The sequence below is a fragment of the Benincasa hispida genome, chromosome 11 (genome assembly GCF_027475165.1).
Source record: "Benincasa hispida cultivar pf3 chromosome 11, pf3_genome.v1.1, whole genome shotgun sequence".
In the NCBI taxonomy this organism is placed as follows: domain Eukaryota; kingdom Viridiplantae; phylum Streptophyta; class Magnoliopsida; order Cucurbitales; family Cucurbitaceae; genus Benincasa; species Benincasa hispida.
In genome coordinates this window covers 13921431-13935828 of record NC_143488.1, presented here as the reverse complement: position 1 = coordinate 13935828, position 14398 = coordinate 13921431, and the positions used below count along the sequence as shown (strand labels likewise).

The 14398-nt window shown below is 31.9% G+C and overlaps 3 protein-coding genes and 1 long non-coding RNA gene across 4 annotated transcripts; 1 reads left to right on the top strand and 3 right to left on the bottom strand.

Annotated features, from left to right (window-relative positions):
* Positions 1-3059: 3059 nt before the first annotated feature.
* LOC120090518 (subtilisin-like protease SBT5.3) lies at positions 3060-6206 on the bottom strand. The gene is given in 6 exon segments (XM_090307422.1): positions 3060-3664; positions 4213-4426; positions 4588-4702; positions 4799-5044; positions 5164-5261; positions 5346-6206. Coding segments are annotated over 6 exon segments (1896 nt in total). The 5' UTR covers positions 6024-6206; the 3' UTR covers positions 3060-3119.
* On the top strand, positions 3501-4586 carry LOC150032417 (uncharacterized). Its single transcript, XR_016524711.1, has 2 exons — positions 3501-3640; positions 4231-4586. It is a non-coding gene; the product is annotated as an uncharacterized LOC150032417 (long non-coding RNA).
* A 950-nt stretch (positions 6207-7156) lies between the features above and the next one.
* On the bottom strand, positions 7157-7981 carry LOC150032416 (subtilisin-like protease Glyma18g48580). The gene is made up of 4 exons (XM_090306897.1): positions 7898-7981; positions 7689-7798; positions 7444-7541; positions 7157-7371 (listed from the first exon to the last, which is right to left on the bottom strand). Exons 1-4 carry the CDS (start codon positions 7979-7981, stop codon positions 7157-7159), a joined length of 507 nt encoding a protein of 168 aa, XP_090163023.1.
* Positions 7982-9921: 1940 nt separating this feature from the next.
* Positions 9922-11305, bottom strand: LOC120090515 (RNA-binding KH domain-containing protein). Its single transcript, XM_039048230.2, has 2 exons — positions 11115-11305; positions 9922-10767 (listed from the first exon to the last, which is right to left on the bottom strand). The coding sequence occupies exon 2, from the start codon at positions 10740-10742 to the stop codon at positions 10068-10070; it is 675 nt and encodes a 224-aa protein (XP_038904158.2). The 5' UTR covers positions 10743-10767; positions 11115-11305; the 3' UTR covers positions 9922-10067.
* Between the last annotated feature and the right edge of the window lie 3093 nt (positions 11306-14398).

Below are 14398 nucleotides of genomic sequence, written 5' to 3'. Positions count from 1 at the left end.
ACAACATCCGATTTCAGGTGTGAATTTGTCGGAAGATGGATTGAAATTGAGGAAAAAGGAGAAAGCCCAATATAGAAAACAATGTTTCATTACAAATTGGTGTCTTGGTTTATGAAGAATAAGCATATGAAGCGGTTAGAGTTGAAGTAGAAGAGAAACAAACATAAGGGGAAGAAACGGCTATGGTTGATGGAGAAGAAAAATGAACATAAGGGGAAGAAAAAACAGTCACATTATAGTGAAACTGAAACTCATTTAATATTACAACGTTTAATTTTTAGATTAAAAAATTAAATGGATATGTAATAAAAATATTTCTTTTTGGCACAAGCCAACAATTACCCAACCCTACCCATCCCACCAGTCAAACACTAGCAACAATACGTAAATGAGGTGAAAGAGTTATACTTCCATCACCATCACACTTTCGAGTTACCTCTAGCATGTCTTAGTATTTATGTCTTTTAGGCATTGCTTAATTTTCCGACGTAGGAAAACATTCTCCTACTTCTTTAAACTTTTGTTATGGGCTTAAGCCCAAGAGTCATTTCCAACATTTTTCTTATTCTCAAACTTGGTCCTCAGATGTTGATAGGAGATTCAAAAAATATATCAAAAAAAAAAAAATCTCACATTTAGCTTTTGGCCAATTTTTTAAACTCCTAAAATCTCTAAATAATACTTTCAAACTTCATTTAGAAAATCAAACCAACAAAATCTTAAAAACTTATATTCCATAAGTCTTATCATAGTCTTCATCCCGGTCTTGGATTCTATCTTGGCTATAATTTTTATCAAACACGAAATTGACAGTTCATCAAACATGCCACTTGTAAAAGTTTTTATTTTAGTCTTGATATCGATCTTGGTTGAAATAGCACCACGACGTGCTATTAAAACAATTGGTCAAAATGGTTCTATTTATGAAAGATTTTTTTTTTTGCGCTACTTCTAACAATTAACCAAGAAATAGCCCTTTTCACGTTTTGGTTTTGGATGAATGGACACATTTGGAAAAAAGACTATTTTGGAACTCTTTTATGTACATTTATGACTTTTTTTTTAATTGTTTTAGAACACAGTGAATTTTTTAAAAAAAGTTTCTTCTCCCCCTCATACTCTCATTCCATTGAACAAAAAGTTTGAATATCTCTAAAAGAGAAAAATTTTGAATCTATGTTGATTCAACTTGTTTTCAGTAATAAAATGAAAAATTATTATAAATAGAAGAATCCAAAAAATATTTACACTTTATAGTAAAAAAATTCAAAAAATATTTATACTTTTAGAACTTTTTACTATAAAGTGTAGATATTTTTAAATATTTTTTATATTTAAAAGATCCCTGATAAAATTGTGATTCCTCGCACGAAGTTAAAGTATTTCATAAATTGTCACACATTTCATTAGGTTAGAGTGAGCATGTTTTTTAGGTTATCGTAAACAATAGCCTCTAAATATATATATTTTGAAAAAAACACCCATTTGAAAAAAATATAGTTTTTTTGGACCATTTTGATGATGATTGTGATAGAAAAAACTTAGACGTAAAAATATGTTTATGCCCTCACTCATTAAACATAATAGAAATAAATATTCATAAACATTTGTTTACCTACTTTATGAAAATTGTCAAAATATGCATAATGCTTATACTATCAATCTCGAAGTCAGTGATTTAATTTTTCTGTCCCATATATTGAAAAAAATATATTATAAAATTGATTTTTTCTTTCTCCCTATTTTTGATTGATATAATGCCCTCGATTCAAAAAATGAAGAGAACACTTGTTTTAGATTTCTTTAATAATCATTTAAGATAATGTTGTTTTTAAAAATAAAGAAAGAAAAAAAAAAAGGAGATCCTCAAAAATAGAAAAATAAGAAAAACTATTTACACAAAACAGTAAAATTTTAATCTTCTTTGATAAAGGCTGGTTCAAAAATAAGACTACGCTGATAAATAGTCTATAATGTCTATCAATATTTTTTTTCCTATTTCTGTAAATAGTTTGACCTTTTTTATTTGTGAAAAATTTCCAAAAAAAAATCTTTATTGAAGAGTCTAAATAAATAATTTACTCAAAAGCATCCCTACAAAAATTGGAATGAGGGTTGGTAGGAAGACTTGATATCTAAAGTTTACATTCGGGGTATTGTTAGGTTTGGATTTTTTTTTTCTTCTTAATACAATAGGGACTAATGAATTTGAATAAGCGACTTTGTAGTCACTAACACACAGCGATGCTAGTTGAACTATACTCTCTTTGTTTTTTTTTATTTTTTTGTTCATAATAGTTGTTTTGTGAACAAGATAACCTCTGATGTACTCAAATGAGCCAGATCAATTTTCTTGAAGAATCTTGAATGAAAGTTTAAGTTTAAATTAATACAATTGTTAGTTCGAGATTCTAAGAAATACAACTTGTAGAGGTATAAATTTACTTTACTTTAAAATTAAAGTATGATAAAATTAAATATGATTGTTTTCAAATATAGGAAAATGAGTTAATTTATTTGCAAATATAACAAAATATTAGTCATAGACACTAATAGATGTTTATCGGTGGTAGATGATAGTAGTCTATCACTATTTATTGACATTTTGCTATATTTAAAAATATTTTCAACAATTTTATTATTTAAAATAATTATCCAATAAATTTAGAGAGATTTTCAAAAATAGAAAAATCAGTAAAACTATTTACATAAAATAGTAAAATTTTAATCTTCTTTGATAGAGGTTGATAGAGGCTAATAAAAGTCTATCAATATCTATCCGTAATAGAAACTAATAGAAGTCTATCATTGATAGACGCTGATTGAACAGTGTCTATCAATGTCTTTTTTGTTATTTCTGTAAATAGTTTGATATTTTTTTCTATATGCAAAAATTTCTCATAAATTTATAGTTCTAATAAATTTTAGAAAATTCACATCCGACAATTATTTATAATTTTATAGCTTTTTTTTTTTTAAAAAAAAAAACTTAGTTATAAATAATCAAATAGAAAGTATGTCTTAAATCGCTAATCGATCTAAAATTTTAAATAGATGGATTAAGGTGAATTTAATAATATTTTATATATATTGAAATGACTTTAAAAAAAGTGTGAAAATTATTTCCCCAGATTAACAACAATTGGGCTTCTAACATTGTGTTTGTGATCTGACCATACCAATGTCCCAAACACGAAACCCTGTTGAATTCCCTTTCCAGTGCTTTGCAACACAACCTTGAAGCTTTTCTCTTCATCCATGGCAGTATATTCCAATCTACTTGGCTCCACAACAATGGAAACTTCCGAAGGCGCCTTCACTCGAGCAACATACGTCCCTGGACTTCCCACATTCTTCACCTTTCGATTGATCGTCACAGGGCCCGTTTTCAAATCGGTGACTGATATCGAAGGGTAATTTAGGTCCGTCACTTTGAATGATTGATTGCACCTGAACGTGCTACTGTTTGAGAATTTGTTGATTTGCGTTGTATTGTAGCCTCGAGCGCACAAGAAATTTAGGTAATCGTCGATTGCTATGTCGTAAACGAGGCCAGGGTCCATCGCACTGTTTGGATTAATATGTCCGGCGCCGTATGCTAATGGAGTTGCTTTGAGTCCATTGGAGTCTACAATTGGATGTAACTTGCCGTCTCTTGTTTTGGCTGTAAAGATGAAATTGATGGGAAACTGTTTCAATTACATGAACAATAATTATCTAGGAGATAGGAGATAAGGCTTGTTTTGAGGGATTTTTTTTTGTATAGATGGCGTTAATGTGGTATGACCCAAAATTTGAAAATCCAATGGAAACTAACCTTCTTACGTCAAAGAACACCATCACATTAGAAATGCCCCTCCTATTATAAAATAATTGGAGCCTTAATGCGATATTCCTTTCGATTGCAATTTTCATTTTTAACATTACACGTGTTTATGTTTTTCAGGGCCAGTCCTGTAAAAAAAATTGAAAATCGCAATTGAAATGAATATCGCATTAGGGCTCTAACCATTTTGTAATTGATGAGACTTCCGTAACGCGATGATACATTTCAGGTGGTGAGGTGCTCTATGACGTAAATAGAAGCTTAGTTTTTATTAGTTTTTTAGGATTGAGTCATTCCGCATCAACGTCATTGGGATTGGGTCATTTGTAGTACAATTTTTGTACAAAATTCTCCTTGATGTTTTTGATTTGATTGTATAATTGAACCTGTGGTCATAATTGCAGATTTAATGGCAGCTGGACTCCATTTGGGATATAGGGTTTTGAGAAGCCCTACAATGCCTGAAACATGGGGGCAAGCCATGGATGTGCCAGAGTCTACCTTAAAAGGCAGCCGACGATCATCAACTGGTAGTTTTGACAATGGTATTCCATCGGGGTAAGCCGCAATTATATTTACACCTGGTGCTGTTATATCTGGCTGATAAAACACAACTTGTTAGGAGAAATGATCTTCCTTAGCTTTACATTAGCTTGATTTTATTTATTACTGAGCGCAAGTTTGCATGGATTTTGAACGGAAGCATTTGAATTGAAATGTTTCATATAACAAATCTTGGTTGAGATTTGAGAAAAACAAACCTTGAGGATTGACTCCTCGATTGTATTAGGGCCTCTTGCTGAGAAACCAGCCATTTTTGGGGCGGGCTTGACTCCAAGTGTTGTCCTCACAGAACTGATGTAAGCCATTGGTGACCTGATCAAGTACATGTTTATATGAATTCAAACTTGTAGAGGAAACAAAATATTCACGAACTATCTTTGAAGACAACAAGGAAATATAGGGAGTTACGTTGTTGAGCTGATATATTGGGAGATGGATATGCTGTCATTATAGTTTACATTGGAAGTTGGAATGATGTGTGGATCAGCTAAAATCTCATTCCCACTTTGCTCATCGTTAACCAAGATCATCCCAACAGCCCCTGCTTGAACGGCCACATAACCTTTGGCCACTCTTGAATTAACCCCTCGAAGGCAAACCACAATCTTCCCATTCAATTTCGTGAAATCAAGCGTTCCATCATCACAAATTTCCCTGTTAGAATACTTTAAAAGTTTGTTTGGAAATTGTGTCGAGTCCATTATTTAATTGTCTGTTCATATTTCTTCTGATCTTTTAAGGGAAAAGAAAAGACAATGGAGTAAAATACTTACGCATCACGGTTAGAGACATTGTTGGCTTTTGCATCCACGGCGTTAATTAAGGGGTAGAACTTGTTAACTGGCAATGCTTTAGAAGAAAGGCTTGCACCCTAATTTTTTATAGTTGGGAGATGCTAGTTAGAAAATGTTATTCAGTCAAGTTTTCTAACAAAGGTTGTGTTTGATACAAGTACCTTGAGTCTCTTCTTGTTCCCAAGGACCACAAAATTGGTGAAGTCCCTATCAATGGTACTAGCTCCAACAGTTAACATCCATGGCGACACATTTGCTACCGTTCCAGGAGCTGGTCCCGAGTTGCCAGCCGAACAAACAACAACGATGCCTTGCTGAACTGCATGGAACGCTCCTATGGATAGTCCATCGTTTAGAAAGTCTGAGGGAATTGCACCTAGAGAAACCGAAATGACATCAACTCCATCGCTAATGGCAGCTTCAAAGGCGGCTAAGATATCCGGGTCAAAACACCCTCCCCCTTCCGCTGGCCAACAGACCTTGTAGGATGCAACACGGGCTCGAGGCGAGCCACCTTTGGCCGTTCCATTGCCATTGCCAAAAACAGTAGCTCCCGAGACAAAATTGCCTCCAGCTGTGGATAGAGTGTGGGTTCCATGGCCATCATGGTCCCTTGAAGAATTAAAGCTGACATTGAGTGGACCATAGGCTTTGTTAAAGAATCTTGCTCCAATTAGCTTCCTGCATTTAAGGTATTTGTTTCAAATTTACCACCACAATGGGAGAGAGAATAGATAGGGGACGAATTTAAGCTCTTGACCTGTTACAATGGAAGTTGGGGTCGGTGTCACTTTGACAACTGCCCAACCACCTTGAAGGGACAGGCCCATATCCTTCATCACTGAAGCTCTTGGATTCTGGCCAAACACCTATATTCCAATTACATGAAAGAGTATTTATTACATTGATACGATGATGACACGTGATCATATTTTAAAATCACAGACATGGATATGGCGAACATTGATTAAAACATACATTTATTAGTGTTTATGTATTTATATGTTTAAGAAGAACGTATATGGTTTTCTTGACACTCAAACATTTTCGTAAGTTGACTTGGACACTATCGAATATAAAATAGTAGGGGTGTTCATGGGTTGGGTTGGGTTAGGTTGGGTTGAAAGACTTACCAAACCTAATTGTTTGGGTTATAAATTTTTTCAACCCAAATTATCCTTATTAAAAAATGAACCTAACCCAACCCAACCATTGAAATGTTTGGATTGGGTTGGTTCGGGTTAATCGGGTCATTTATTTAAAAAATTTTTTATAAAAAGAAGTAAAACGTAAATATGTAAAAATCTAATTTAATTGTTTTCATATATTAAATTAAGATTAACAACTCGATACCAATTTATGTAGTGAAAATTTTCTTTCTAAAGTGAGAAACTACTTTTAAGAGTTGTTGAAGAATAAATTATTTAAAAAATATTGGAATTAAATAAAACTAAAATCAATATATGTATAAATAATTATATTATAAGTAATAAAAGAATATATTTTAAAGTTAATAATAAATTCGGGTTGGTTCGGGTTGGTTTGGGTTATATTAGGTGAACTCATAAACCAACCCAACCCATAAAATTTTCATTTATTTGAACCTAATCCAACCCAAATGAGTTGATAACTCAACCCAAACCGCACGGGTTGGGTTGGATTGACCGGTTTTTTCGGGTCATCAGGTTTTTTGAACACCCCTATAAAATAGAAACACGTATACGACTACGATAGAGACACGGTGACACATCATAGTTTAAGTCAAATAATGTTGAACCTACTTTGACTTTGTACAATTAGTGTCTTTACACATCTATTGCAATTTGCACCAAGTATGATATGTGTATGACATATATTGGATACGGACACACTAACCAAATTAGAGTGTCGTTTGTCCAAATGAAATATTCCATGAAAGAACAAAGTTAGCTATAATTTTGGCACCAACTTAGCAGAAAAATATGACACCAACTTAGTCCAAACGAAAAACAAAAACAATAACAATGAAAGAACAAAAAGAACCTGTGTCAAAGTTAGCTATAATTGCATCATCACCAAACCTCGCTACATTCCAGATGGAGTTTGAAGGAACTGCTTCTTTTCTTTCTAATCCAAGAAAATTCCATGATCTTGTTGTGTGCAATTGTCTTTCCTTACTTTCAAAAACCGAGATCACATTTGGATATCCTACCATTATATTTGTACAACATCAAATTTCAAGCTTATTTGAATTATTTAAAAACATCATGAACAATTTACTTGCAAGATCTGCTGCTTGTTTCTTGTCGAGCATGGCCGCGAAGCCATTGATATATCTGTTGTATGAGTAAAAAATAGCCTCCTTGGCTATCTCTTTGCTGCATAATGAATTGAAAAGAACAAAGAGTAAGCACATAAGCCAAAGCGAGCATATCCCAATTGATATAAAAGACTGTACTATCTACTTTAAGGTTAGGGTTCGACTCTGCATTTTTTTAAGCTTTCATGAATTGAAAGAGCTTCACCTTCCTAACACCGGCTCCAAGAAATCATAATGAGATTCTGTTACAAGTTGAAGATCCAATGAGGAAGGATTCAAACCATGCGAATGCGATCCGAGGTATACAATGTATGGCTGCATGAGAAGAAGAAAAATGGATGGAACAAAGATTGAGTTTCTGAAACAGGAAATAAAATGAAAGAATAATACAAAGGAAGAGATATTAATTTTTGCCTTTTTTGTGGCAATGGTAGATGTTTGTAGAACAGAGAAAAGAGAGAATATCAAAAGAAATGGAGAAAAATTTGTGGCATCCATGGCTTTTGTTTGATTAATGATTTGTACTAAACATTTTGCATTTTATAACACAGGCTTTTGCCATTTTAAGAGAACACAGATAACTCAAACAATGCTTTAGGTAATAACAGTTTTTTGTTCTAGCAAAACAGTTAATAACAATAAGGGGAAAATACCATTTTTGTCCTAATGTTTTGAGTTTATTTTTCTTTTAGTTCTAGCTTTCAAAATGCACTAAATTTAGAGTTTAATTTTTTCCTAAGTTTAAGAATATTATCCTGTTTTTTAATCGTTGAGTTTTGAATTTAGTTCTTATTAGCTCCATGTTTTAGTATTTTACACTCTTGCCCTCCAATTTTTATTCCAATATTTAAATCAATCAAATTATTAATTTTTAAATAGTGGTTTCTCACATGTTACGTCAATTTCACATAAAAAAAAAATTTAAAAATAAATTGTTCTTACGAATATGAAGAACTTTTTCGTAAAATCTCGTCTATTAAAAAATTTGTATTCTAAACCAGAACAAAGAAGACAATATAAAAGATGGGTAGGACGATATGAAATATAATATATTAAGCGGCTAACCAATTCTAAGGATTCATAAACTTAAATGATATGAGATATAATATGCAAGTTTAATTTACATTCTTTAAATTAAACTTGCATATTTGTCCTCTTAAAAGTTTTCGATGGAAGAGCTGTGAAAAAAATAGGTGCATTTAATAAAATATAAAATATAAGTCGGAAGTAGAATGGTGAGAATTAGAGGGGAGAAAAAAAGCAACGCTAGACTTGGGTTTTTTTGTGCATATTTTGAGTTTAGGAAGATTTAAACAATGCAATCTTGTACATTGACTAAATTTGATTTTGTGCCAGATTTGGCTTCTATTGGAACTAGTAAATTTGAGAGATTTTTATTATTTTTATTATGGAACTAGTAAATTTGAGAAATTTTTATTATTTTTATTATTTTTTTGGGCTACGTTTTCACTTTGTTTTTTGAAACTCGTTAAACTAGTTTTTCTCGATCAAATATCGGACAATTTAGTTAAAAGATTATAACCTTTCTAAATCTTATACCAAATTTTATATATTTTCAATTTTTCTCTTAATTCAATTATCTTTACCAAATATTATATTAAACAATTATATAATTTTTCAAATCCCAATTTATGTCTCGAACAAATTAAGGTTCTATATATTTCTCCTATCTTACTTATTTTTTTTGCAAAATTTGATTTTTTTCTCAAATTTTAAAAATCACACATTAATCACTTGAAAATTGTTTGGATAACTAGTAAATTTATTTGAAAATTTAGAAATTTAGAAATTCATATAGTTATGGTAACAGACATTGGACTGAGGATTTGAAAAGTTGATGTAAATATTTTAAAGATGACTGAATTTGTAAAAAATTTAAAAATATATATGATTTAGTATAAAAATTGGAAAAATTACATAATAGTTGAAAAAAATAGCATAAGGCCCAAAACAATCAATAATTAAAAAAATAATTTTTTAAAATTGGTGGTTGATCTCACCAGCGATAGACAAAAGGGCCCAAAACTAGTAAAAAGGTCGCTAGTTTTGAAAAATAAAAATTTGGAGTGCTATTTCTAACCATTTTTCCCATGCCTAAGAAAAAGTCAGTCCACAAATAGCTCCAACTGCATCCACCTTCTTGCAACACAGTAAGCCCAAAATATTATTAATCGAACCCCTTGAATCATCTGCATTTTTTAACTTCCATAAACAAACCAAATGACTAAATGAAAAATCTAACTTGAAACCCAGTTGTGTTATGCAGAAAAAGCTGAACTCCCCTCTTTCTTTCATAAAATGAAGCACACTTTTAAAGTAGACCCAAATGGATATCAATGTTCACTCCAATCAATCAACACATTTGCAACATACGAACCTAAAACGACACCAGCAATGGCCAATCACCTGATACCCAGTTTGAGAAAATCGATCGATTGATTAACGGTATCTCGGACAAAACTTCAATGCATAAGCTTTTCGACAAAGTTTTACACTCATCATCAAACAACTGGTGTACGCAAAAATCATTAATCAAGAGAAACTCACATGAATTACTATAAGATCAAAACCTTTCAGCCAATCTGGCTGTGACTGCCCTTAGTTTTGAATAAACTTTTCCAGCAGGAGACCCTAAAATGAGGCTGCAAAGAGAATCCCTAGCAATCTTGATATTTGCAAAGGATCCTAATATGTGAATCTTGGTGTCTGCAATAACTATTCTTGTCTTCGTGGCATTTTCGATGGCGAATTTTGTCTTACCAGCTTTACCAGACAATCTTCCTATGGCACGAGACAAGTGCTCGCCTCGTAGTGTTTTAACATCTTTAATCTCAAAAGATTCCACATAGAGTTCATCAACCCGTAAGAGTGCAATGGCATCAATCACATCGAAACCAAGCATGAAAGCATGAACAAAATCTGCACACTTCTGCAAGTTACTGATGTCAGGTGTGTCTGCTCTGGTTTTCAACTCGACTTTCCGGGCCTTGAGGTTCATTCGGATGTCAATTTTCATCTGGTCATAAATTGGGGTATAAATATCCATCCATGCTTTCTTAAGAGGGGAATATCGATGTGGAGGAACGGAGACTTTTCGGAACTGAACTCGACCATCATTCATCTCATGAGGCTTTAGAGGATCAAACTGTGGTTTTGGTGGCAATGTGCTAACTACATTTTTTGTTTGAGTTGAAATTGTTTCTACTTCCATAGAAGTGGAGGCTTCGATCGACTGCATTATGGAATTGTGCTGCGTTTTCACACTGAAAACACCCAAAAAAACAACAATTAAACAACAAAATCTAGATAAGCTGTGATCACATATAAATAAATCCATCAACATGATGAGCAGCATAATTGAAGGCATAAATAATCAGAATAAACTTCAGAAGCGCCCTTCCTGGGAACGTCAGAAAGATTTCGAGTAAAATAACCCATGAACTACAAACAAGTATCTTATCGAATTCCAAAATACTATAATCTAATTTCAAATTTGGAAAAAGCGACAAATGATTTTCAAATCAGTTGCTATAGAATTAAAGCTTGCAGTGGTTCATCCATTGTAAGCAATGAAAGCTGAAAATGAAAGATAGGGAAATAAAGAGAATACCTGAGACGAAGAGAGGGTAGGGAAGTCCGTGAAGAAGGGTTGTGGAGACGGCGACGGCGGCGGCGGTACCGAGAGCGACGGAGGAGGCTGCGGAATGGTGCTAACTGAACTGGTAAGAGGAAGAGAAGGCAAGATTGTGAAGATGGAGGGTAAAGGAATGAATGAGGCGGCTTTAGGGTTTAACAATTTTCATTTTATTTATTTTATTTTTTTCTGAACAAAATGAAGTGGACTTGGGCCGTTGGGCTGGATAGGTTGATTGATGGGCCTTAGTTATTTAGGGAGAATCGATGATAGTATTGGAAGATGGGATTTTTACATCCTTAGTCGAATGTCTTTTTGTTCTCTTCTTTGTCTTATAAGTGGTTTAATGAGTTCATTATTTACATAAATGTTATGATCTATTTATAATTATGACCTTCTCCATTAGGAAAAAAAAATTAAATTTGAGAGGGGAAGAAAACAGGTTAATTAGAAAAATAGGGTTGTTTTAGGTTTTAATTAGGTAAAAGGGGAGTTTTCAAATTATTTAGGAAAATTTGGTTGTTTTTTTTTTTGTCTTTATCCGAATGCATCTCTTTCATGAATATTTTTTTTTTCCAGTCTTCTCTGAAATTCATATACATAAACTGAAAAAAAATGAAAGGTCAAATCATTCTAAACACCTGTCGCGCCTCGTTAATCGTAAGTCTCTGAGTTACTTTTTAATTTTGTCTTTTCCCATTTCAATATCAATATAAATTCTACCCATTTTTTCCTCACTTCCTTCACCTTCTTCCTTCATTTTCTCCTAACTCTCAAGAACCAGTCTTCCAACTCCTTCATATTTTCTCCCCAACCATTCTTTTAACATCTTTAAAATATTTCTCCCCTAAATTTAACAGCTATCGCAATTTCCACCATCTTCACATTTTTAATTTGTTTTAGTACAATATTTCTGTTGACAATTTGATATATTTTTGTTATTTAATAAAAGATTAAATTTTTGATAATCTTGTACTTTTTTTTTTGTTTACGATGGATATTATTTCAGATAAAAATTCTACAAACTATCATTCAAAGTTTTTTTTTGGTAAGGTGCAACATTTTTCTTTTCGTAAGTTGATAAATTTTTATTATTTAATAAAAAATTAATTTTTTTTATAATTTTGTATTGCTTTTATATATATATATATATAGTGGAATAACTTTTTTGTATTGATTCTGATAATTTTTCTTATAGTGGGTTAATTTCATAATTTCTCATAAGGAGAATTACATGTGATTACCATTGGGTTATATATGTTCAGGTTAACTATTAAAAATAGGTTATTAAACTTCTAAATGGTTCTAAATTTTTTAAAATTTCAATAAATCAATGACCTAATAAACTCAAAATCAAATGTACTATAAAAAAAAAAAAAAAAACTTCTTAGATGGACTATAAAAAAAAAAAACTTATAGATTTATTAGACACTTCTAACATCTAAAGTAATTGTACATAGACTACAAAAAAAAAAAAACAAACAAACAAAAACAAACAAACAAAACAAAAAAATATAAGTTTTTCTAATAGTGGATATTATTATTAATTGGAGAAATATGGACGTATTATATTATAGTGGATTAATTGGAGAATTTATTTTATAGTAGGTTGATGGGACGTTTTATTTCTCCAATTAAACAAAAATGTAAGTATCTAAAATGTCTATAAATTTGTATTGATTTTTTTTTATTTTATTTACAGTGGATATTATTTTGGAGAAAAATTCTACAATCAATCATTCAAAGGTTATATAGTTATTTACTTTTATTTGAAATGATGGATTATTGAATATTGAGAAAAATTCTAATTTAATAACATATACTTTCATTTTCAACCCATTATTCGAACAAAATATTTTTTTAACAAATGAATTCATTGTGAACTTAAGTTCAAATGTTTGGAATGAATACAACCAAAAAGTTATTTTTTTTTTAATATAGTTGGCCTAATTAAATGTTCAAACAAAAACTATTAAATATTTTAAATGGTTAAATGAAAATTTCATTTTGAGTGTATTATTTTTTCAATATAGTTGGCCTAATATATACTTACATAGTCTATGATAAATATCAAACTGCATTGGCTAAACTACAATAGACGTTGTGGGATTTCTATGTTATATGCATGGAAACATTGTTAATGGACCAAACGGTATAGAGTATGATAGGCAACCATCTCTTCGTTAGACATGCATCATCAAGTTGACTTCAACACATTAATCGATAGATTATGTGATGCATTATCCATATATAGAGATTATGAGGTAGAGGTAATATTTAGATATGGTAGTTATGTAGCGGGATCTATTTTCTATTTTCCTATCTCATTACGAAGTGAAGTTGATGTATGGTTCATGATAAGAAATGCTCCATATCCTTCAAATAGAGTTGAATTGTATATATCCCAACCCAGTGTCCCAAGTCCAATCTCAACGAGAGAAATTGAAAATACTATTGAGTTGGAAAGTCATAATGTGGAGGATGAGCATTGTGATCCAACTTGTTGAAATGCCTTGAATCTATTTGCTGGCGCTTTGAACAACCAAGTACGGGGGTCTCGACCCTAGAGGCGCCGTTTTGATGTAATTTCTGAAAACATTCTCTCAAATAATATTGTTCTCCCTCTACCCGTGGACGTAACTAACACACTGTTAGTGAACCACGTATATATGTGTGTCGATCTTCCCTATCTCTACGTTCCTTTTGTGTTCTTTAATTGTCGATTTCGCAACACAACTATTGCCACAAACGATGAAGAAGTTGAAATAGATGATGATGATATCGATCTAGATTAACTACCAAGTGAATTTTATGGTATTCATGAAGTCCTTGGAACTATTATTGAGATAAACCTGAACGACATGAGCATTGTACCCGATTCGACAACGGAGGGAGACAGTAATATGGGGTTTGATTCCTTGCTTAGGGGATGATATTCAATTCGAAATTGGATTTAAAAAAATGCAGTGAAGAGCTATTCAATCATTCAACATCAAAATTTTGAAATCATTGAGTTGAAGAAAACAATATGTGATGTTAGATGTAAAAGATATGACAACGGTTCCATGTGGAGACTTCCGCTGTCTGCCATAAAAAACACGATAAATTTGAAACTACACAGTATAATGGTCCTCATTTGTATGTGTATGCAAGACTGAGTCAGGATCACAATCAATTGGACTCAAATCTAATTTCGTCTGAGGTAAGCAGCATAGTTAAAAAAAATCTTTTGTTGATGTCAAAACATTACAAGATATTAT

What these genes read in the sequence shown, in the direction of transcription:
- LOC150032416 (XM_090306897.1), bottom strand. Translation starts at nt 7,981, where the DNA reads ATGGATGCCACAAATTTTTCTCCATTTCTTTTGATATTCTCTCTTTTC. An exon ending in CTACCATTGCCACAAAAAAG is followed by an intron (nt 7,799 to 7,897) that starts GCAAAAATTAAT and finishes CTTCTCATGCAG; the next exon opens with CCATACATTGTATACCTCGG. An exon ending in ACAAGCAGCAGATCTTGCAA is followed by an intron (nt 7,372 to 7,443) that starts GTAAATTGTTCA and finishes ATATAATGGTAG; the next exon opens with GATATCCAAATGTGATCTCG.
- LOC120090515 (XM_039048230.2), bottom strand. Translation starts at nt 10,742, where the DNA reads ATGCAGTCGATCGAAGCCTCCACTTCTATGGAAGTAGAAACAATTTCA.